General features: G+C 33.8%; 1 protein-coding gene across 6 annotated transcripts in view; it reads left to right on the top strand.

Moving 5' to 3' along the window:
* The window catches only part of RELCH (RAB11 binding and LisH domain, coiled-coil and HEAT repeat containing), a 106,782-nt gene that overhangs the window by 60,988 nt on the left and 20,777 nt on the right, over positions 1-25,017 (top strand). For 4 of the 6 annotated variants that reach the window (XM_044921050.1, XM_021686146.2, XM_044921048.1 and 1 more), the window contains 10 exons: positions 2,861-3,001; positions 3,454-3,618; positions 5,413-5,560; positions 9,791-9,947; positions 10,716-10,839; positions 12,631-12,679; positions 14,738-14,817; positions 18,262-18,368; positions 19,332-19,431; positions 24,322-24,404. In XM_044921050.1, the coding sequence (XP_044776985.1) occupies positions 2,861-3,001; positions 3,454-3,618; positions 5,413-5,560; positions 9,791-9,947; positions 10,716-10,839; positions 12,631-12,679; positions 14,738-14,817; positions 18,262-18,368; positions 19,332-19,431; positions 24,322-24,404 (1,154 nt within the window). Of the gene's footprint in view, positions 1-2,860; positions 3,002-3,453; positions 3,619-5,412; positions 5,561-9,790; positions 9,948-10,715; positions 10,840-12,630; positions 12,680-14,737; positions 14,818-18,261; positions 18,369-19,331; positions 19,432-24,321; positions 24,405-24,897; positions 24,981-25,017 lie in introns of all 6 variants that reach the window. The other 2 variants (XM_044921049.1, XM_021686145.2) reach the window with 2 other exon arrangements.

The following is a 25,017-nucleotide window of genomic DNA, read 5'->3' as shown; positions in this document are numbered from 1 at the left end:
CTGCCATGTACTCAGAAGAGCCAGTTTCACTCAAAAATAAGCTTGATGAATCAATAAAATTATTAATTCTACTAAATTTTGACCCTTGAGTTTATATCTTTTTAATATTTTGTGTGACAGAATGGAAAATACTAATATCAATCCCTTTTGCTGAGGTATCCTGAGGTATAAGGGCTATTTCAGGAAAAGGATTTCAAATAGCTTGAGTTGTGAATTGAGCTAGCTCCTTTTTTCATGAGATACTGATTTTACTTGACCAACCACTAACACACAAGCTCTCGTTATTCAGAAATGAGTATTTAGCAGATATTTTTATGAAAATGAGTGAAATGAGCCTGTCACTTTAAGGAAAAACAAGTAGATGACATTTATTGCCAATGATAAAATTGGAACTTTTAAGTGAGAACGAGAATTTTGGAAAATTTATTATCTGCCACCATGGGTTTGACAGCTTCTGAGTATGTAAACACATTTCTGAGATCTTAACATGTGGTTTTTTGAGATTATAATAAAATGTGTCAATATTGAAGAGCGTCTGAATAAGTCTATGGTACAATGTTTCCCAAATGACCAATGCATACTGCTCAAAATCACACATGGGTAAAAATAGAGGCAAAGTCCAAGATAGACCAGTGGAATTTTTGTCTTAAAGACTTCATTTATTTATTTGACAGAGTGGGGTGAGGACAAGCAGGGGGAGTGGCAAGCAGAGAGAGGGGGAGAAGCAGACTCCCTGCTGAGCAGAGAGCCCCACAAGGGGCTTGATCCCAGGACCTTGAGATCATGATCCCAGCTGAAGGCAGACGCTTAACCGACTGAGCCACCCACACACCTAAGCAGTGGAATTTAATGTGCCAGAGTTTAGAGTTTATTAGCAAGGAACCATATCATGGTTTCAGATTCTACATTGCATCTAACCTCTAAGAAACTACCACTTGTCCAGTTTTAGTGTAGAATTAAAATATCTATTCTTGGGCGCTGGGTGGCTCAGTTGGTTAAGCAACTGCCTTCGGCTCAGGTCATGATCCTGGAGTCCCGGGATTGAGTCCCGCATTGGGCTCCCTGCTCAGCAGGGAGTCTGCTTCTCCCTCTGACCCTCTTCCCTCTCATGTGCTCCCTCTCTCTCTCTCCCTCTCTCTCATTCTTGCTCTTTCAAATAAATAAATAAATAAAATCTTTAAAAAAAAAATCTATTCTTATCAGAAAAGGCTATTAAAATACTCCCTTTTTCAATTACATGTCTCTGTGGGGCCAGATTTTCTTAAAAACTTCAGCTGAAACTATCATAACAATTGAATGCAGAGCAGATAAGGGAATCTACCTGTTTGCTTTTAAGTCAGACATTAAAGTGATTTGCAACAAAATGTAAAGCACCATTCTCACTATTTTTTTTTGTTTTATAGTTATTTTCATTAAAATGTTATACATGTTACTAACCTTAAATGATTTTATTGTTGTTTTTAAATTTCTCAGTTTAAATTCTAATACGATAAATGTCAGTAGATATTACCCACCCAAATAAAAGCTGTTTGCAGTGCCTAGTAATTTTTAAATGACTAAAGGAATCCTTCCATCAAAAAGATGAGGACCCCTGGACTGTTAAACTCTTTTAGGTATCTTTCCATAAGTCCAGGGCTTAGAGAGGGTAGAGGAATGAGGTGACATCACAGTTATTTTAATTTAAACAACCATAGTTTAAAGGAGGACTTGACAAACTGCAGCCTGGAGATCAAATCTGTTAGACCTTGCTCTGCATACTAAAGTCACACTGTAAATTTATGAAAATGGTCCCATCCTCTATCTTTATTGTATTCTAACTATTAGATGTGAAAAGGACATAAACAAGTTTAGATTTGAAGAATTTTATAAACTGATCAAATTATAATAATGGTCCAGAGAAGGGAAGTAAGGGCAAGAATTGGCATAATGATAGCTCTTTATTTTACCTTCAGGCATTAATTAGGCTAAAACATTCTTTAACAAAAAAAAAATTGTGAAATTAAGATACAACAGTGGTTGACATTATATTAAAAGAGTAGCATCTGAGGATAGCAGTGCAGTTCCCTTTGAAGTATTTTTAAAGTTTGCTCTCATATTTTATCATTCTGTTTCTTTTCTCAGTTCTTCAAAAAATAGGAACACCAGGATTTTAGAATGTTTCCACACTCCTACCCCAGACAAATGTTTTTGATTAACGGAGCCATGTTTGTAATCTCTCCTGTTATTAAAACTCTGAAAGCTCTTCTCTGAGTTAAAAACAAGTATTGGTAGAAGTCATTGTCCATTTATAGCAGTGTTGACTTCGTTGGTTTGCCAAAAGTGCTTGCTACTATGTGCTGTAGGATTTGAAGGATTTGCACGTATTTAGAAGATAGAAAAACATGCTGGGGGGCGCCTGGGTGGCTCAGTCGTTAAGCATCTGCCTTCGGCTCAGGTCATGATCCCAGGGTCCCGGGATCAAGCCCTGCCATCTGGCTCCCTGCTCAGTAGGAAGCCTGCCTCTCCCTCTCTGCCTGCTTGTGTTCCCTCTCTTGCTGTCTCTCTCTCTCTCTGTGTCAAAATAAATAAATAAAATCTTAAAAAAAAAAAAAGAAAAACATGCTGGAAGATGATTAATACCAAATTCAAGGTAGATGTTATCTGTAGAGAGGGAGGGTAGAAGAAGGTGGGAGAGGCTGGAGAGTCAGACAAGCTGTATCTGTAATGTCTTATGTCTTTGAAAAATGAAGACTTAAAAAAACAGAAAATGTGAATATATTTAATCTGGATTTTGAATATGTGGATGTCTGTTATTATTTTCTATGCTTTTCTACTGCTAGTGTAAAATAAATAGTAAAAACATGTTTTTATTTATTTTCAGAAAGAAATACGTAGCTCCTTGGTTCTCTCAATGTTGCAACAAATGTTAATGGAAGATAAGGCAGATTTAGTAAGAGAAGCTGTGATCAAAAGCCTCGGTATCATTATGGGATACATTGATGATCCAGACAAATATCAACAGGTATGTTTTTCAGAATGAACTCCATTTACTCCATTATAAAATTCCAAATAAGTTAATATTCCAAATCTCTGATTCAGCTACCCAATAATCTATAGTAGGGATGGCAGGTATGTCAGCTTTAACCAATTGCAGTTGGCTGCCTGGTTTTACTTCAATTCAGAAGAAAGAGTGCTAGGATTCATTTGCAATCTCTGCCATAGTTTTGTGGCAGGAAATTGACAACAAGCGTGCCATGTTTACCACCTTTTCTCTTTGTTTTCTGCATCAATGGATACATGACATTTTCTTTAAAGAAAATGGGAAGGATAGGATTATGGATGGCTTACTTTCTTGCTTAAAATGTTTTCTAAATGTACTGCAGTGTATACTTACTGCTTTTTATTGAGGGTTTTTTTTTTTTTTGGAAGTTTATTCTTTTAAAAATCTAAATTTTACCTGTTTCTTTTTGGCAGGGTTTTGAATTGTTGCTGTCAGCCTTGGGTGATCCCTCAGAAAGAGTAGTTAGCGCAACACATCAAGTATTTTTACCAGCCTACGCTGCCTGGACTACAGAACTGGGAAATTTACAGTCTCATCTTATACCTACATTGCTGAACAAGATAGAAAAACTTCTCAGGGTAAATGCTTTCTTTATGTATACAGTTTATAGAAATGTAAAAGGTGTGTTCTAAGTCATCTTGGAAGAATGCTGGGGAGCAAAGACAGAAAGTACCACTTAGCTGAACATTCTAATAATTTACCAGTTAAAGATTTTTATTGGATTAGAGCCAAGAGAGATTTGAGGAAGTTCTGCTTTGCTGAAGCCAGACGAGAAAGGGCATGAAGTAGCACCTTTGTGGAACTCACTTGTACATTATTCAGAAAGCTAGCTCTTCCTTGTCTCTTCTGAAGATTTAAAGATTTTAGGTGACATATCAGCTCCAGTCCCAGAATGCAGAGATAACTAAAATATTAGTCTCTAAAGCTTTCTTACTTACACGATTTCAAAATGCTTTAACTGTGTTTACTTCACTGCAGTAGTTCATTTCCTTTTTAAAATGAACGTTTTTTTTTCCCCAAATAAAAGAAATGAAGAAAAGTTGAAAAAAAGATAGTAACTTCTTGATTTAATTTTTGTACTAAAAAGTCCCTTTAGAATCTAGAAGAAAAACTAACATTTCTTTAATGCCTATTATGTGCATTAGGGTAGATACCTTCTAAATAAAATGTATTATTTCATTCTTATAACTCTTTGAATTGTATTTTGGTTTCGGTGTGGAAACTGAGCTTTTAGGGAACCTGCCCAGGGTCAAATGACAGGTATGAGTCACTGATACTAAACTCTTACCCGTTCTATCCCCAAATTTTAAAGAATCTATAAGGCTCTTGCATAGTAACTACTCTGTAGACAGTCTTATATGTATCCACATGTATTTATTTAATTTAAAAATTTGGATTTTTTTTCTATAAATTTAAAAATGGGTATTAAAAAAACTATAGACAACTAGACCAAAGTACTCCTTTTTATGAAACCTAGGAAATTTTTTAAAGTATTTTTTTTTAATGTTTGCATTCCTTCTACCTGAAAATTATCCATTCCTTTGTTTTTCTTGTTCCATTTCATAACATGGTTAATTCCATTTTGTTATTAAGGATGCAGTATTCCGCACAGGTAGTAATTCTTCCATGAAGAGATTAACTAATTTAGTTGATAGTGTGTAACTCATATATCTGGTATCTCTGACACAGTTGTTATTTTATAACATAGTAATGACATCTCAAGTGGATTTGAATAGCAGTACCCACTTTTGTCTCTAATGATTCTGTTTTCTACTTTAACATTTGGTTTCTGTGTACCATACCGATCCTTTTACTCTTTTTTTCTTTCTGTTATCTCTTTCTTTTGTTTCCTTTTGAAATTTTTTCTCCCACATTTCATCTGTGCGTTGAATTATTTTAAAGTGCTTTCAGTGCTGGCAAATACAGATGCCACCAAATCTGTAAAAGGAGACCAGAAGTAGGAGAAGGAAAGTAGCAAGCGCTGCTGCTGATCTAACAGTTGAACATTTAAAATTATTCCTGTGGCTCACTTTAGTTTCTTTATCCTGACTTACAAAATTTCAAAGGATAAGATCCTCTTAAAAGAAAAAAAGCCTGTAGAAACAGTTTCATACAAATTGAAATGACTGATGTTCACCCTAAAGATTTCCACATAAAAAATTATATTACTTATATAGTGCCTTAGTGCTTCTTCACATTTTCATGTACTTAGAGAAATTAAGAAAAGATTCATGGACATCTCCACTAAGTGCTGTGCTGTGAGTCTACCATACAGATCCTTAAATGCTTTATTCATTGCCACAGAAAGGAAGAGCATTATAAATACCTAATTTCAGAAAACTAAAACTAGCTTCCACCTCCTTATGTTTCAGGAAGGAGAGCACGGGCTGGATGAACATAAGCTGCACATGTATCTTTCTGCTTTGCAGTCCTTGATCCCATCTCTCTTTGCATTAGTGCTGCAGAATGCACCTTTCTCCAGCAAAGCCAAGCTTCATGGTGAAGTGCCACAGATAGAAGGTACTGAACTTAAATTATGGAAGGAAGATGTAGAATATTAGCAACTTAGCTTCCCAAAGAATTGTTTTTGTTTAAACTTCTAAAAATTACTTTATAAGACAGCATAATTACTAAAATATATGTGTGGAATCTTGTGGTCATAGATTATATGATAGCTAAGTTAAATGGTGCCTTCATCTTTTATGAAGAAGCCTCATGGTATTATTTTATAATATTTGTACTTTCTTCCCATTCCTAATCTATAGTCTTGATAACCTTTTTTTCCAGCGGCTAAAGTAAGTTTTCTTTCATTAATAGAGCTGAATCAATGAAAAGGTCACTGAATAGTTACTAGTGCCAGTTTATGAAGCTTGTCATTTCCACTTTCTTTATATTTTTTTCTCCCCTATCTGCTTCATCTTACTTTCAATATGGGAAGGTAAATGTAATTACTCTTTTCTACTTGTCCTTGACAGGAATATAAGCATTTGCAGCAGATTTTTTTTTTCCTCCAAAGAAGGAACTTAGTTTCAGAAATAGTGACATTGATAGCAAAAGCCAGTATTCTCTTCTCTCAGTGTCCACCTAACTAGTAAGAGACCTTTGATCCATGGCACTTAGTAACCCCACTGCACCCAACCCCTGGGATAAATGGCTATAGACCAGCTATTACTCTGTATGAGATCCCTTTGCAACTTCTTCAGATTTGTGAAATTGTCCATGTCTCTTACTGGCTTCTGATAGACAAAAGAATGATAACATTGAGAACATCAACAGACACTTAATGTTTTTGCAGTTTTCATGTAAACTGTGGGCTGCCTTTAATCTTTGGGAATGAAGTCGTGTCCAAGAATACACGAAGCACAACATAAAAATGGTATATACTGTTTGAATGTCTGTTTTACTGGAAAAATTGAGAATGGATGGAGTAGAGTTAATTTAACATTTTAAAATATTATTGAGGAGAAGGAAAATTCAGACTTTTAAGCAAAGTCTTCCTAAAGCATTCACAGCCATCTGCTTCAGGTTCTACCCTCTCACATATTAAGGTTCCTCATCTGCCTAGGGGCTTTCCTATCTTTCTAATTCCCTCTCTTTCTCTTTCTATCTTGCCATATTGGTTTGCTAGGGCTGCCATAACAAAATACCACAAACTAAAATTTATTGTCTTGCAGTTCTGAAAGCTAGAAGTTTCAGATCAAAGTGTCAGCAGGGTTGGTTCCTTCTAATGGCTCTGAGGAAAAAGCTGTTCCATGCCTCCGTCCTCGCTTCTGCTGGTTTGCTGGCAATCTTTGTCATTCCTTGGCTTATAAATGCATCACCCCGATCTCTGCCTTCATATTCACATTCCATGCTTCCTCTGTGTGTGTTTGTCTCTATGTCCAAATTTTCCCCTTTTATAAGATCAGTCATATTGAACTAAAGGCCCACCCGATTCCAGTATGATTTCATCTTATCTAATTCTACCTGCAACAACACTATTTCCAAATAAGGTCACATTCTGAGGTTCTAGGGTTTAGGACTTCAACGTAGGAATTTATGGGGGGGTACATAGTTCAACCTATAACATTTGCTATCATTCCTTCATTAATGTATTTAACAAATAACTCTTGAATGTTGCCTGTTGCCAACCATGTGCTGGAGAGTAGATGAAAATTGTCAAAACAACTGCTTTAACATCCTGAATATATTTCTTTTAGTATTTATATGACCTTTTCTTGTGATTATATCTTCATCATACCAAAAACAATCTTTTCTTGGGGCACCTGGGTGGCTCAGTCGTTAAGCGTCTGCCTTAAGCTCAGGTTATGATCACAGGGTCCTGGGATCGAGCCCCACATCGGGCTCCCTGCTCGTCAGGAAGCCTGCTTCTCCCTCTCCCCCTCCCCCTGCTTGTGTTCTCTCTCTCGCTGTGTCTTTCTCTGTCAAATAAATAAAATCTTTAAAAAAAAAAAAATAATAATAATAATCTTTTTAACCCACACAGATATTTTTATTACCAATTTATTCTACACCATTAGCTAATACTTATGTCAGGAACTATTTTTTAAATACTTGGGATCATTCATGAATAAAATAGACACAACTTTCTGTCATCATAGAGCTTACATTCTATTGAGAGGGAAACACATTAAAGAGTCAAAACAACTGTTATTTTGTTGGGTAATTGTGGTTATTTTGTTGACAATAAAATGCTGGTATTTTGCCAGCCTATTAAAATGGCATTCTGAGGATCTTTCTGTATTGTTATAAGTTAGATCCTCACATTTTTAAAAATTCTATTAAATAGAATAATGTTTTGAGACTCTTGAACCATTCTGATTATTTACCTATAATAACTGAGTTATCCAAGTAATTGCTTATTTCTTGACATTATTTTGCTTCTATTGGACCTATCTTTAAATCTTTTTAGACCTTACTTTCCCCGTAGTTAATTTTGATGTATCTATTTTACTTTAAACTGTTCCATTTTTTTTCAATGATTTGTTAGTACTTTTGAAGAAATAACATTCATTCTATCATAGTATAGCAGATTGTGATGAGTATGATATAACCCTGTTTGAAATTACATCTAATATGTTTGACATGATCTATTTCTAGATGAAGTACAGATATCCCTCACAATCCAAATCTGTTTGATTCTTGGGTTGAGATACAGTGAGAATTCAAGCAGAAACCCCAGATAGTGAGAAATACCATGTTACCCAAACTCATTTATTTGTTGGTTGGTATATTATGATAGCAAATAGGAGAGTTTGGCTAGCAAGGGATGATCTTTATCTGTCCTTAATATATTGTTAAAAGCCTTGGGCAGCATAGAAAGACAATGACATCTTAATTTTGTCTTTGAGCATTTTTTAAATTTTGTGTATTTCATGTTTTCTTAAGCTTAATAATAATTATTAAGCCATTGATATGTTTCGAGACAATTCTGTGTATTTATGTGTCTTTTTAGGATGTTAGCCTCTATACAGGAGTTGTTAGGCAGTTAGGAGTTTCCTACTAACAGTTAATGAGCTGTCGGCATGCATTATTCATTTAATAGCCATCAAGAAGTGTTCTCTTAATAACCTGGGATCTATTATGATCTATAGGATCATAAGTTTTATTGATATGTTTGCAAATTTAAAATATGCTGGTTATATCTTCATGTTTTATTTACATAATTTTAAGAGTTCTTCAGTTTCTCCCCAAATTTTGAACTATATACTTGGGACCCTGGTTATAATATTTATAGTACATTTTGCCTCATCTTTGTGGTCACCAGCTTTAACACTTCATATTAAGTTAATGTTTATCAAACTGTGGAAATTTTTTTAAATTAAGTATTTAATATTGGAGATTAACTACTTAAGAAACCTGTTCAGCTCAAGCTTTAATGTATTTTATATCATTATTCTCTGGTATTCATTATTTCCCCACTATTAATCTGTTAGTTCCTTACTCCCTGAAGGAAACATATTTATCATATTTACTATTTCATCATTATAAACAGTCTGGTGGACTTACAAGTATTTCTTTTTTTTTTTAATTAAATTCAAATACATATTTTAGCTAACATCGTTGGGCCAATTTTAATTTAACCTAAATGAAATTTCACTCTTCATTAGCAAACTGTTTCATTACAGTATTTGTTTATTAACTGTTGAGTCTTATAAAATCTTTATTTTTGAGATTGTTAAATTTGTTCACATGTGACAAGAATTTGTTTTACTTTTTTCTTAAAATTATTTTATTAATATGTTTCAGTTCTATATTTAGTTTATAATAAGCTGGAGGCGCCTGGATGGCTCAGGTGGTTGAGCATCCGACTCTTGATCTCAGCTCAGGTCTTGATCTCAGGGTCATGAGTTTAAGCCCTGCACTGGGCTCTCACACTGGGCGTGGATCCTACTTTAAAAAAAAAAAAAAAAGATAAAGTTTATAATAAGCTAATTAAATATCAGGAAGCAGAATCTTAGTTTCCTTTTTTTTTTTTTTTTTAAAGATTTTATTTGTTTATTTGAGAGAGAGAGAATGAGAGAGAGCACATGAGAGGGGGGAGGGTCAGAGGGAGAAACAGACTCCCTGCCGAGCAGGGAGCCCGATGTGGGACTCGATCCAGGGACTGCAGGATCATGACCTGAGCCGAAGGCAGTTGCTTAACCAACTGAGCCACCCAGGCGCCCCTCTTAGTTTCCTTTTGACAGTACAGCTAATTTCACAAATTGCCATTTTTCACATGATTTACTTTGCTTCTATTATTTATAGTGACTAGGTTCCCTCGGCCTATGTCGCCTCTTCAAGATGTGTCTACTATAATTGGAAGTCGTGAGCAGTTGGCAGTGCTCCTACAACTTTATGATTACCAGCTGGAACACGAGGGTACAACAGGCTGGGAGACTTTACTATGGGTTGTCAATCAATTGTAAGTTACTGCCTCCATATTCATTTGGTACACCTCTGTCAGTTTAATGGAAGATAGCTCACTATGTTTAGCCTTGGCACTGAGGGACAAAATACAAAAAATATCACAAAACATAAGTTGGCATTATCTGTGGTAAACTTCTTTAGGAGAGGAGATTTATACCATTGGATATGTAGTTATTTATCTATGCAGATGGTGCTGCTGTATTATATCACAACGACCTATTTGCTGCCTTGTTGTTGTCTAATAGTGGTGATGGATTTTAAACTATATCCAGATTCTCATTTTTGAAGCTCAAATGGATGCCATGTTAGCCAAGCTCTTATGTGAGGCATTGAGTCCAGTGATTTGTGTCTCATTAACTCCATAGTTAGAACTCTACCATTAAGGTTCCATATATTTTATGGCAAGCAGTTAAAATATAGAAGAAGTTTATAGAATAGAATATAAACTTAAAACCTTTTCAAAGCATCTCAAACCACTCCTTTGATTTGCAATTTTGCTGGCTATGAAAAGCAAAACAGTGGGCGCCTGGGTTGCTCGGTCAGTTAGCATCTGACTCTTGATCTCAGCCTCAGGTCTTGATCTCAGGGTTGTGAGTTCAAGCCCCGTGTTGGGCTCCACGCTGGGCATGGAGCCTATTTTAAAAAAAAAGAAAGAAAGAAAAGCAAAAGAAGAGGTTGTTAGATTTGCATTGTTTCAGAAATTGGCAAGGAAACAGTAATTTATATGTATCCCCTGCCTATTTTTCTTTCCTTTCACATTTAGGTTGCCACAACTTATAGAAATAGTTGGCAAAATTAATGTTACTTCAACTGCCTGTGTCCATGAATTCTCCAGATTTTTCTGGCGCCTTTGCCGGACATTTGGCAAAATTTTTACAAACACTAAGGTAAAAACTTGTATTCCATGTTTTCTTATGTTCAAGAGATATAGAAATGTAATGTGTTAATTAATGCTGTAACAGAGTAAATAAAAGCATGAGCCCTTCCTTTAGTCTAATTATCTTTTAACATCTTAGAAAACTATGATAGTTTTTAAAAGAAAATTCTAGTCAGTAATATTCTTATCTTTATTGGTTTTCAGATGATTTAGCCTAAACTTAGTTTGTGTCCAGATTTGGATATAATATCTACTCACTGTGGATATCTTGAAGATTTCCAGCATAGGCAAGTGATACTTCCCTAATAAGTATCACTTAAGGAACTCAACTGCAATTCTTTAATGTGCTTCTCCTGCTTTACCATCTACCCCAGATCCAGGGGGCGGCTGTTTGCTCAGCACACTTTGGTCAAAACCTCAGGCGATGGAGGAACCAAAGTAGCTTATACAGAGGACTTGCTGCAAGGATACCAGTTGTTAGACTAGCGTGGACACTTGAGATTAGTGCTGCATCTTTCAGTCACTACCAAAACTATAGTTTGTCACATTTGCACATCCAGGTTATTTTATAATTTTAGACAATTAAAACTGGAATGTCCTTAGATCCCGGTTTCCTCTTTAATCCATTTGTCTTGCTGGCATATTGTTAAGTCAGTTCTTTAGAGACCTAATAAAAACATAAAAAGATACAGTTGCTATAATCAGATGCTAATCAAGACGTTTAAAAGGTAAGAATTTTGTGCAGCTCTTTACTATTAACTATTACTTTACTCTGTAGTTATTGAAACATTTAAAGTAAAATAGTTTGGTATAGCAGACTGAGCAAAATTCAGAAAATGGGTTATAATGTTATTATGTTTGTGACCCATAATAAATAATTAAGTTGTTTGGGCATGTGTCAAATGAAGAAGTCACTTCAATGTCTTTGTTTTATGATCCTGTAGATTAATCTTTTAACAGGGGGCTTCACCTCAGTTTAAGTTGAATATGTAAGTTGTTAGGCCTGACCTGCCGATAGGAGGGCAAAAACCAGACCTTGATGCCACTGTAGAAGAAAAGGATCATTTTACATTTTTCACTAACATCTAATTATTAAATATAATTTGATTTTATGGTTATCAACATTGGCAAGCAAATTGACATCTCCGAAAGAAGTAGCTATTATTTAAAAAAAAGAGAGACAAAGAAGTAAGTAGGAGTCTGCTTTAGCACTTAGCAGTAAGTGGTTGGCTTCAGTGGCCTGAAATCTGAAATTTGTGATAATGTTAATAATAAAAAATTGAATTAAGCATAAAAAATTATAATTAAATTCTGTATTTGATGTTTAAATTTATATTTTAAGGAAGTTAAAATCTAAGCAGATGGATATTGCATGATGAATATGTTACTTATTGAATACATTAAATGAATGGAATTTCCTTTTCATTCCTTTTAAATAAGCACATTTTTTTTAAAAAATTCTAATGTAATAATATTTACCTAAATAATCTTTCTGTCATCAAGTTCCATTTTAGGAGATAGTGATTTCGAGCACTGAAAGTCATCTTGGAAATTATTTTAATTTAGTGAAGGAAACCAGAGGCCCTTGAGAAAATACTTACTGACCTGAATTGATTTTGAAAATACTTTTTCTCTATATGTTGTTTTCTGTATTCTAAGCCTCTTAAATTTCTGACCACTCTACTGGTCTATAAAGCAAAACAAATAAATAGTAGCAGTAGTAGTAAACATTTTATTTATTTAATCATCAATTGATCCATTGGACCTAAAACTTTTTGTATCTTTTCTTTGGGTTGCATAGGTAAAACCTCAGTTCCAGGAGATTTTAAGACTGTCTGAAGAAAACATCGGTAAGTTCATTGTTATTACTTTTAAAAACAATTGATTGTATAGTGACTAACATAACATAATAAAATAAAATTAAAAAAAAACAAACAATTGTATCTCTTCACTCAGGAAAAATGCTATATTCTTTATATGCAAATTGTATAAATGAACTAGCAAGTATACGTGAAAAGGAAAATTTTATTTCTTGGTTTTATAACTGTGTCACATCTAATCTCTTTACTATGAGACTGTAGTGAGATTAATCTTTGTTAATTTGATTATAAATATCTACCTTCCTTGTAATCAAATTGACCCAAGACTGAGTTTCTCAAACAGAGTACTTGTACCCTTGTAGATTTGAAGTGGTATATTCAAGATACTGAAAATTATAAAGGGCCTCTAATTCATAATTAGTTATTTAAAACTTTTAAAATTAAACAAATATAGTGGAAGAGAATGTAAGGTATGCATATACATTTTTAAAATGAAACTACATGCTTGAATGGGCAGTTCCAGCCCCTCTGTTTATAGTTTTCACTCATCTAACTTAAGAAGTCTAATTATAGCACCATTGGCCTAAGAACTCATTTCTGTGTGGATCTTACGTCCTGTGTATTTTTCTAGTTTCTAGGAATAAATTGTGGAAAGTGTTAGAGGGGAAAATGTATAGCCTCCCTCTTTTTTTTTTTTTTTTTAACTTGGTTGATTTGGGATATATAGGTAATTCTTATCTCAGTCCAGTCCTACCTTTGTGATTTGATTTGAGTGAGCTAGAAAACTCCATCTTGGGCTGTCCTCATAGTTAGAGAATGAATACATAAATCTTTTTCTTTTAAGTCTGAAACATGATGAGATTTTTTTTTTTTTTTTTACAAATGCTTCCCAAAATTTATATTTTAAAGGGTTAATGTTTGGAATGCCTAATAGTTGTTATTATCTGTTAATTATTAATTCTGATGATAAATTAGTGAACCAATATTTACATATTTTAGAAACTGACAGGTTTTAGAATTATTCAGTTAGCTCTGAATGTTTAGCTGTTCTGTAGGAAGACATTATTAATCCCTGTATATACAGACTATATCTATGAATCCAATTTAGGCTTATTATGTTCCTAACCTCAGATTTAACTCTCAAATACCATAGCCACACTCAGCCAATATCAGTATTCCCCTCAAAGAAAAAACATTACTCTTATCAATAGAATATACAAACCTCAAATACTAATTGTTCTGAAAATGGAACTTTCTTTTTTGTTATAATTCCTTCAGGGAAGTTAGTTAAATTTCTTTATGTACTACTTTCTGAAAAGAATTTAGAACCATATAAAAAGAGAAAAAAGTAATAAATAATTTGGGGGTATATAAAAGCAAATATAAAGCACTTAAAATAGTGCCTAAGGAACAATAAGCAAGAGGTGTTGGTGAACAAATAATGTCATATCATCTCTAGAATTGCTTTTTTGAAATCATCTACAGGTGATTTTATCTTATTTCACAGTAGTCACAGGGTACTCTCCTAGGGTTAAATGATTTCCTCTTTTCTGCCACTTTGAAAATAATCAGGGTTATCTGGCTGAAAATTGCTATAGAGAATGCAGGAGGAGCTCTGGAACCAGACTAGTCCTGGAAACTAGGTAGTATCTCATATCTAGAAGCAGATTAAATAATATATATCTAGGTGCCTCCTTTACCTAAGTGCCTTTACGTTTTACTGAATACTCTAAATTCAAAGTATAAAAATTTAAGAAGACCTGCTTATACAGATTGGCACTTGGGAGACTTCAAGAAAGTTCTGATTTCTGAGTATGGAAATGGAAGTATTTCCATTTCTCATTTTGGTTATTAAAGTTCTTTCCCATCTATCAAAAATGTTCATGCTAATGGCTTTATAAAAAGTATTAAGTTGTATTTTTACAACCATTGGATATTGTTTTAATCAAAAAATTATTTTCCAAAGTAATGATAATATTTAGTGTAAACCTTCTAGCCAGTTGGAATTTTAAATATAATTTGAATTGTGACTTTTTACTTTACATTTAAAATATACTCAGATTTTTAAAATTATTTTAATGATTTTAGATTCCTCAGCAGGAAATGGGGTCCTCACTAAAGCTACCGTCCCCATTTACGCAACAGGAGTCCTTACGTGTTATATTCAGGTAAGGGAAAAATCCTTTTACTAGAAAATGTAAAAGCACTGTCTATTTAGAAAGATACTTAACATTATGCCTTTTTAATATGTGTACAAGTGAAAACGGTACCCATAAAGGAAAACAAAATTTATATATTTGTCTTATTCAATAAATAATTTATAGTGGAGAGCATATTTGGATAAGTCTCTGAGTAAAATCTCCACTGAACAAATACATTTAGAGATGGTATACTTCTTGATATTTTGTTAGAATGTTAGATTGTACTTACTTAGCAAAGTTTCATTGTGTTTCATAATTAATTTTTCATAAACAACAAACAAAGCACATGTATTAGGTGGAGCAAACTATGAAATGCTGTAGAATTCTATACTCTATCATTTTTAGCAAAGTATCTTTTAATAATACTTTATTTTTCTTACATAATAAATTACCCAAAAATGTAATGGCTTTTTATAACCCTTTTATTTGCTCTTGGGCTTGGCTCAGCTTGGCCTCTCTTTTGTGGCCTTGCTGATGGTCATTCATGTTGTTGCATTCAACTTTTTGGTTGGAAGGGAGGTCAGCTAAGGTGACCGAGCTTCAGTCTCCATGTAGTCTTAGGGCTTCTCTCTCTCCACAGGACCTCTGGAGCAGCAGCCAGACTTAATACATGGTGGCTCAGGGCTCCTAAGAGCACTTTTAAAAACAGCATCTGCTAGGCTGGAATCAGCACTTCAATTCTATTGCCTTCTCTTGTTTATAGCAAGTTATAGGCCCAGCCATGAACTAGGAGGTGTGGTTCATTGGGGGTCACCAATATAACAGACTACCACACTCTACTTAACCTTATTTTAAGGAAATAATATGATGTTATATTAAGGTATATCAGTCATTTTTAAATGTGCAGCAGTGTCACCAGTAAAGTGAAAGTATGGATTCAGGATAAGGCATTTTTAGAAATTAGAATGTGAGGGGCACCTGACTGGCTCAGTCAGTGCAGCATGTGACTCTTGATCTAAGGGTCATGAGTTCGAGTCCCACATTGGATGTAGAGATTACTTTAAAAAAAATAAATAGAAATCAGAGTGTAAGAATCAAAAAGGAAGACCTTTTTTCTGAGTTTTCCCCTAATTAATACCTAAGGTTTCTTTTGCCCTTTGAATTCAAAGTATAACAATTCATATTTATTGTACTCTTCTTCCAAAACAGATTTGAGCCATCTTACAATTTTAAAATATAGTCCTACAGTATCACATACCTTGCAGTAAAGCTCCAATTCTGTTGAAGTAACACAGTATTCCTTTAGACTTTTCTTTTCTACCACTAGTTTCAAAGACTGCCTCATAATATGAATATACACAGAATATCCCTGTGTGTAGGATATTTTAAGTCATATAACCTTAATAGATTGTCTGTATTGTTGTTCTTAAACTCATGGAGATTAAATCCCTGCATATTGTCAGGCACAATAGTGTGGATACCGTTTTCTGCTCTTTAATTTTGAAAGCTGTACCAGCATAATAGCAAGTGTGATGTCAGTTTTTTTTTCTCTCTTTAACCTCTGGAAGTTTGGTTAGTATGTTGATTTTGACAATAAATAGTATCTTAAAGCATCATAAAGTACCAAATACAAGGTTTGCCTTATAGTAAGCCCTCAGATTTGTCAAATAAATGAAAAAGTCTATGAGTCATTGTGTAAAGTTCAGACATCTAAAAGAGATAAGAACTTCTCAACTAGTTACAAAGTGTGAATTGAGGTAGCTATCATAGATTGCCAGTGTTACTTGTTTTAGGAAGCAGGTACCAGCAGTTAATATTTTTCTTACTAAACAAAATTTTCTATTAGGGCAAGTCACTGTCCTGTTTGCTTTGGTTAACAAAAACTATTTTGAATCAAATACATTTTTTGTCTTGAGATTCTAAAAATAAGAAATAGGATTATAGTAAAATTTCAAGTTAGAAGAATCTGTGCTCATTTAGAAGTATGGATTTTCCAAAGTAATGATAATATTTAGCTCTTACTTCACAATTTAGGTTTTTCAGATTTACAGTTTGTTTTCCAATTTTTTGTATACTTTGTGTTTGATATAGTAGGCAACTAAAATTGGGTGAAATCTCTATTCCAATGTTGCTTTGATGCTGGTGTGTCAGTGTCCTGAGCTTTATATTAAGTACACTGTTGTGTTCTAAAACTGCTCTTTCTGTCATTGTTCATGCTGATCATTACTTTTGTCAATCCTTTATTCATTCTAAATGAACCTTATTATGTAGAAAAAAATGGTAGGTGGCAATCTAGTATGCTTCATAGATCTATTTATTAATATTCAGAAACTATTTATTGTTGACTAATATATCCCTAATAACAAAAAACTTGACCTGATTTATTATATATTTATTTCATGATAGAATGTCAGATTCTCTTCCTTTATAGATTCAGGTTAATTCAACATACACAGTTATATTTCTAATGTTCCTAATTTAGCAGACATTTTCTTAATTAGTTTCTTTAATAGAGTTTCTTTTATTAACATATTCTTAGTAGAACACAATATAAGAAAAAAGAAAACACTATTTTCTGATTATGAAAATAATGGTTTATTAAAGAAAGTTTGCAAATATAGATTACTACTTTTTAATCAAGGGTGTGACTATTTCTCTTATGAACACAGTAATCTATATTTCAACAAGCATGTAGCTTCTGACCACCAAGACATTGCAAAGATAATTTTTTGGAAATGGATTTTCTGTTAGGGGGATAACTTTTACTAGTTTGTATTTAAGTATTTAGTGTCAAAATTAATGAGAACTAAAATTGGTAAAAATAAATTTTAATTTAAAAATATACCTGATGGGGGCGCCTGGGTGGCTCAGATGGTTAAGTGTCTGCCTTCAGCTCAGGTCATGATCTCAGGGTCCTGGGATCGAGTCCCGCATCAGGCTCCCTGCTCCGCGGGAAGCCTGCTTCTCCCTCTGCCTCTCTCTCTCTGTCTCTAATGAATAAATAAATAAAATCTTTAAAAATATATATATATATATATACCTGATGATGTTCCAAACCAGGACTGTCTAATAAAACTTTCTGCAACAGCAGACATAATCTATATCCGAGCTGTCCAATAAGGAAGGCACTAGCCACACGTGGCTTTTAAGCACTTGAATGGTAGCTAGTGCCAAGGAACTGAATCTTTCATTGTACTTAATTTTTCATCTAAATTTAAATATTATAAATAATCACATGTGGTGAGTGGCTACCATTTTGGACAGCACAGGTCTAAATCTATGAATCAAGATAGTCTTTGTCCTCATACCATTGTGGTCATAGATATGCTTGATAAATATCTTTAATTAAAATGCTTCTAAGACTGGATATTTCCCCATATTTGGTAAAATTTTCTAATTATAGATAGGAAATTATTATTTTAGTTCTACTTAATTGCTTAGAGATTCATTATCAGTCTTTATCCTCTGTAGGAAGAAGACCGAAAACTGTTAGTTGGATTCTTAGAAGATGTAATGACCCTGCTTTCATTATCTCATGCTCCTCTTGATAGCCTGAAGGCTTCTTTTGTGGAACTGGGGTAAAAATAATAGCTTATAGTTGTGTTGGTTTTTTTTTAAACTAATATAAAGTTTTTAAAATTGGATTTATAGAATACATAATTTGAGTCTAAAAATATTGGCATATACACCAAATCTTTTGGGTTTTGAGGCCTAAGTTGTTTTTGGTTTTGGTTTTGGTTTTGCTTATTTATACATTCTTAATATTTTGTAAAATATTATAGTAAAAGAATAGGGGAAAGAGTACAGACATGTTTTCTTTGAAGCAGTTGGAGAAATAAAGTTCACATTTGAAGAAAATTTAGTTTTCCAAAACTGAAAAAGTAGCCCCAAGTAAAAGCCAGTTCATTAAGCTCCTTTTTATGTCCCATTTGATTTGCCTAATCCTGCTCATAATCACATCATCTAGCTGCTATTGTAGTTTTATCTCTGCACTTAATAGCAATACAGCCTTAAATCTGGATAGGCTTCACAGCCAACTTACCGTTCTTTCCTTACAGATGATTTGAGTTGATCTGATTTGATCCTACAATAAACACACAACAAAATAAGGACATGTATTGCTTCCCCAATTTTTGTAGATGTAGAAATTAAGCCCCACAGAGGTGTGACTTACCCATCTGCCTCTTAGTCCAATGCTTTCTTTTTTTTCCTCCTAGGTAAATTTTCTTTTTCTTTTTCTTTTTTTTTTTTTTTTATAATTTTAACTTTTATGCTACTAGAGAGTTGAAATTTCTATCGTAATTGCAAATGTTTATAGAACCTAAAAGTATAATTCCCTAATATGCTAAGTTTGTAGCTTTATAAGGTGACTTCCTTTTTTTTTTAAAGAATCTTGGATATAACCTATTAAACCTATACAGAATAATTTCATATGTTTTGCCAATATTTTTGTCATCAATATTACTTATAAGTATAGTATTTTTCAGTACACCAGTAAGGCACTGTGGCCCTCACTTCTAACACTGAGTTTTTTCTTTCAGTGCAAATCCAGCCTACCATGAATTACTGTTAACTGTTTTATGGTATGGTGTTGTCCATACTTCAGCACTTGTGAGATGTACTGCTGCTAGAATGTTTGAGGTATGTAAACAAATGCTTCTCTCGGTTCAGATTATAATGATTTTCTTTGGAAGAAGGAGAAGGGAATGTTTTTTTTAAAAGGCTTTGCATACTGTGTTATGTTGATGTATATTTTATAGCAATAAACAGTATCTAGTTGTGTACTGTGTGATGGGGCAGAAATTTAGCTTTGATATATTTAAGAATGTTTTCTAGCCTTATTGGTTCCTTGGATGTTATTCTATTATCAGTTCTATTTCTCAAATTTTCTTTTAAATCTTATTTTAATTTCCATCCTATATAAATCTTTCTGATTATACTTTTCTATTTATTGAGATAAAATGGCTACTAAAATAAACAAAAACAATATAAGATATATTTAAAGTTGTAAATTCTAGTGGGATTCACGAATAACATTAAAAAATCAATTATTGCAAATATGAAAATATTTACTTTATTGATTACTTCCACTTGGTTATTTTCTCACATGTCATATCTAGAATAACATCCCTATACATTAACTGCCCGTAGACTTTTTAAGAGAGAAGAGACTGTTTAACTAGATGTTCTTAAATTGCCACCTACCCAACTTAAGTATGAAAATTGAAATGCCTATCTTTTGAAAATTGAAATATCCATCATAAAGGAAATGCTGCCATAACCTACTTTATTTATTTACTCATCCATTCATTTGTTTATTGATTGATTTATGTCTCCAGAACTTGTATCTGGAGACTAAAATTGATTTAGAGTGTTTCTTATTGCTGTTGAGTCTTGCCATAGAGCCTGACTGCCTGGGTTCAGTGTCTGTCTCTGCCACTTAGTGGCAAGTTCAAACTTCTCTGTGCCTTAGTTTCCTCATCTACACAAAGAAGGTGATAATAATAAGAATCCATCTCAAAGGATTTTTGTTAATATGAAATGAATTAATACTTGTAAAGCCCTTAAAACAGTGTATGGCACATAATAAGAACTAAATAAATGTTAACTATCATTACCATTACTGTTCTTTTTTTTTTCCTAATCATGCTATTTCATGAAGTGTACGATACAGTTTAGGGAACATATATTTATCCAAGCTAAAAGTATCCCTAATATGCAGGTGATTCTTAAAATATCTTAAAGCATTGGGCGCCTGGGTGGCTCAGTTGGTTAAGCGACTGCCTTTGGCTCAGGTCATGATCCTGGAGTCCCGGGATCGAGTCCCACATCGGGCTCCCTGCTCGTCAGGGAGTCTGCTTCGTCCTCTGACCCTATCCCCTCTCATGTGTTCTCTCTCTCTCATTCTCTCTCTCAAATAAATAAATAAAATCTTTAAAAAAAAAAATATCTTAAAGCATTTATTTCTGTAAAGAAAATTGGTTAATTCAGTGCTTTAGATAATTTTTCCTGAATTTCAGAATTTTTCCACAATTTAAGATACATTGTCATTTGAAGAATAGAGCACTGGTATGTTTAAAATATGTATCTTCTAAAACTTTTAAATATGTAAAATGGATTTGTGAAATCTAAAGAAAATTCCAGTCTTACCAGGAGGTTGAACATCCTCTGTCCATGTTACTCCCTCCATTATTATACATATTTGATCCAAAAAACTGTAATCAAGTGTTCTTTGTCAAGTTGAATGCCAAATTAAAAAATTCAGTTTGTTCTGAAAAGTTCCTTGTGAGTATAAATAATTTTTGATTATTCAGTATGCTGAAAAAAAAGTCACCCATGAAAGAAAAAAGCATCCTTTTATATAAAGAACTGTCTTTAATACACTATTCTCATAGGATTTTATTCTAAGACCCTAAAAGCTACTTCATTCTCTTAAACCATTTGTTTTTCAAATTATGTATGCACTGGTAAAACATGCCATATAAATGAAAATAGTTTTAAGTAAATAAAATGGAGCATCCTCTCTTTTTACTTGTTTTTGGGTTCTTTCTGTCTTACTTCTTATAGGTGGCTTTTGTCTGGTTTTGGTTTGTATGTTTACAGTCAGTGCTGGGTTGGAAACTATACCTATGCTCCAGCAGTTTTCAGTGTTCTTTCAGGTTGCTTATGAACTTCTGAGTCGAATTTGAGAGATTCATTTCAATATTTTTTCAAACTCATTTATGATAAAAAATTTTCAGTGGTCATGCCAGTAAAAGTCATCAGTAGAAGAAATTAAAGTTACTTTTTTGGGGGAGCCTGGGTGGCTCAGTTGGTTGATTCCAGCTCAGGTCATGATCTCAGAGTCCTGGGATCGAGCCCCACATTGGGCTCCACCCTCAGCAGGGAGTCTGCTTGAGGATTCTCTTTCTTGCTCTCCTTCTACCCTTCCCCACTGTTTGCTCTCTCTTTCTAAAATAAATAAACAAATCTTTAAAAAAAATGGTTACTTTTTTTTGTCAGTGAACCTTATTTTGAACAAAACCATACTGAAAGAATGTTGCATTAGGTTTTTTTATACTAATACCTTATAATTTACAGTTGTGCCTGCTTCCCCCCGCCAAGCGAATTAATTCAAAATAAAAACATAAAAAGCAGGACATTTATAATAAAAGAAAAATTTTAATGTGAGACCAGAAACTGTTGAGAAGAAAGCAAGAAATAGATATACCAGGAACATAATAGGCAATACTTAATGAAATTGGATGCTAAATGTAGCTCTAAGTTTTCAGATAGCAGGACAAAAAGGGGAACCCAATCAGTCATATTATTCTCATTGTTAAATAAGAGGCAATATGTTACTTTTTGAGGTAACAAATTGTTATTGAAATTGATTTATAAGGAAACTTTATCATGTGACATAATGGATTTCCCAAGAGATGCAGAAAAGAACTTCATGTCATGATTCCTCATATCAGTAATAAGGAAGCTAAACATGTAAAAGTAGCCAGCTCAAAGACCACTGGGGCTTGTGAGACAGATGTGGCTGAGTCCGTTTTCTAACACTGCCTATTGCCTCTAAAACCCTGGACAAGTTACTTAACTTCTTCCCTAAGACTCCATTTCTTCATCTGTTTGTACTTAGCTCACCAGGTTTAACGATCAAATGAGGGGTACCTGGGTGGCTCAGTGGGTTAAGCATCTGCTTTCGGCTCAGGTCATGATCCCGGGGTCATGGGATCAAGCCCCACGTCAGGCTCCCTGCTCAGCGGGGAGCCTGCTTCTCCCTCTCCTCTGCTGCTCCCCCAAAATCTAAAAAAAAAAAAAAAAAGATCAAACAATACATTGTATGTAAAATGTATACTGATTGATAGCTCTTAAATTTTGCTTTTTTATTTTCTAGCTTAATAAAGAAATTATACATAAAACTGCAGAGTAGTGAAAAATTAACTTGTCCCCTAGGTTACTCCCCCCCTTTTTTTAATGCTTTTTGCCTGGCACAAGATAGCAGACACTTTAAGATACACTTTACTGATTCAAATCTAAGCTATCTTACTTACAAAGTGGTGCAGAGAAGAAAGGTTTATTTAATAGTATTTGAACTTCTTTCCCCTATTTCTTTCCACTTGACATCTATAATATTTAAGGTAGTAGCAAAAGTGCTTTTGTCATTTTATTCCAGCCTAATTATCCATGTATTTTTATAAAAATTATTTCAGAATATCGAAGTAGATTTTAAAAGTCAATCAGTTGTTAAATAGTAATAGATTATTGTAAAATTAAGAATCCCACATAAAGTGAGTTCTGCTGTTTCTGATATGGTGTGTAGGAGGAATGTGTTAACACGTACACAGTATTAGGTTTTTGTTACTAAAAATTCCATGGCATCTTCCATCTTCCTTGAGGCCTAGATCCATTACAAGGTGAACAGATTGATTAGCATTTAGGATTCATTTGTTTTTAAATTCTGAAATTGAGAATGTAGGATTAGGATGTCACCCTTTTAAAAACAAAATGTATACTGCTGAATATTGTCCTCTTTTTCTAGATTTAGGGTTGGTGGCTAAATGGATTATTTTATCATTAGATTATAGAAATAGGTCTGATTGTGCTTATCGTATTTATTTTCTTATTCATTTGAGCTTTTAGAGAAATGTAAAGTAACAAACTATAAATGTTAACTACTTGGACCAGCCAAAACAATTTTTTAATTAATAATTTCTTTATTCAAATATATCATTAATCTTATATCATGGAGTACTCATAATAATTAAACTCACATTTCTTGAATGCCTAATCTTTGTCAGACACAATATTTAGGTATATTATGTGTAGTTAGTAGCACAATGATCCTTTAAGATAGATAACAATATCACCACATTCAGATGAGAAAACTGAGTTTCAAGAGATTATGTAATATATCTAAGGCCACATAGCTAATAAATGGAGAGGTAGAGTCTGAACCCAGATCTAATTCCCACACATAATACTTTCCACTTAGGCTGCATTATGTCTCTCTACCTCAAAAGAGAAAGCTATGTGATATAAAAGGTTTGGAATTGTCCTGGATTTTTAAGTTGACTTGCCATAGAACAATCAGAAGCAGTTTAGTGGTGTCTGCTAGCCATTTGAGTTTGGTTTAAAAACAGTCCAGTTTGTAACTTGTTGGTCTTTACTTCAACAATTTTAACCATAGAACCCAGTATATATCTTTTTTTTTAGTATTAAAAAAAAGAGAGAAAGAAAAGCTTTCTTTTAAATTGCATTTAATTGAACACAAAAATTGCATAGAGACTGACCAAAAGTACAAACTGCCATTGAATTGGTGACAATCTGTTTTCGCGGACTGCTAGGCTATTTAAGCTTTATTTTCCTCCTAAGCATTCTCTGCCTTTATAAAGCACTCTAGTAGCAATATTTGCTTAGCTTCTAATTTTGGTTTTGCATTTGTGTTTTCTCTCTTTCTCTTGGTTGTTCCTTTCTTCTTCCCGTGGCACTGTGTTTGCTCTTTCCATGCATCACCTGTGAATACCCCCTGCGCTGACCAATCAGCTGTTGGTGAAGGGGGTGAATGAAACTCTGGTAGCTCAGAGGGTTGTTCCTGCTCTCATTACTCTCTCCAGTGACCCTGAAATGTAAGTGTCATCCCTGCCTTTTACATTCAGCATCCCTTTCAAAATGTGCCTGTCAAGAAATAACCATCAGCTTTTAAATCCATTAAAGAATATATTTATCTCTTTAAAATGATCATATTGGATTATGTTCACTTGATTTTAAACTTTATTATACTGTTCATGTATCTTTTTTTTTTAATGTCAACCGTCACATTTGGAGGCCATATATGAAAAGAATACATTAATACCATTCTCAATAAACATTTCCAAAACTTAGAATATGCTGATGGACTATTTCTTCCAAGCCAAGAAAGGATGCTCTGCTAATCTCACTAACATGTTGTTACCAGTAAGTATAGTGGCATGAACCAAAGGCTTAACATTTTAATGTCTCGTGTGGGTGACTAAACCAAGAAAGACCAATGAGTCTGCCTGCCCATCCTCAGTCACAGCTAACCCAGTTCTCATTCCAGTTTACCAAACCATTTTTTATTGCATGTTGACTGGTTTACAGCTGACTCTTCGAGGCATGAGTGAAGCGTTAGTTGACAAGCGGGTTGCTCCGGCCCTTGTTACCTTGTCCAGTGATCCTGAATTGTGAGTTCCACAGACTGCGACCTTAAGTTATCCTGTC

This window comes from Neomonachus schauinslandi, chromosome 14 (genome assembly GCF_002201575.2).
Source record: "Neomonachus schauinslandi chromosome 14, ASM220157v2, whole genome shotgun sequence".
Taxonomy (NCBI): Eukaryota; Metazoa; Chordata; class Mammalia; order Carnivora; family Phocidae; genus Neomonachus; species Neomonachus schauinslandi.
The sequence above is the reverse complement of the archived record's forward strand: the minus strand, read 5'-3'. Positions and strand labels throughout refer to the sequence as shown.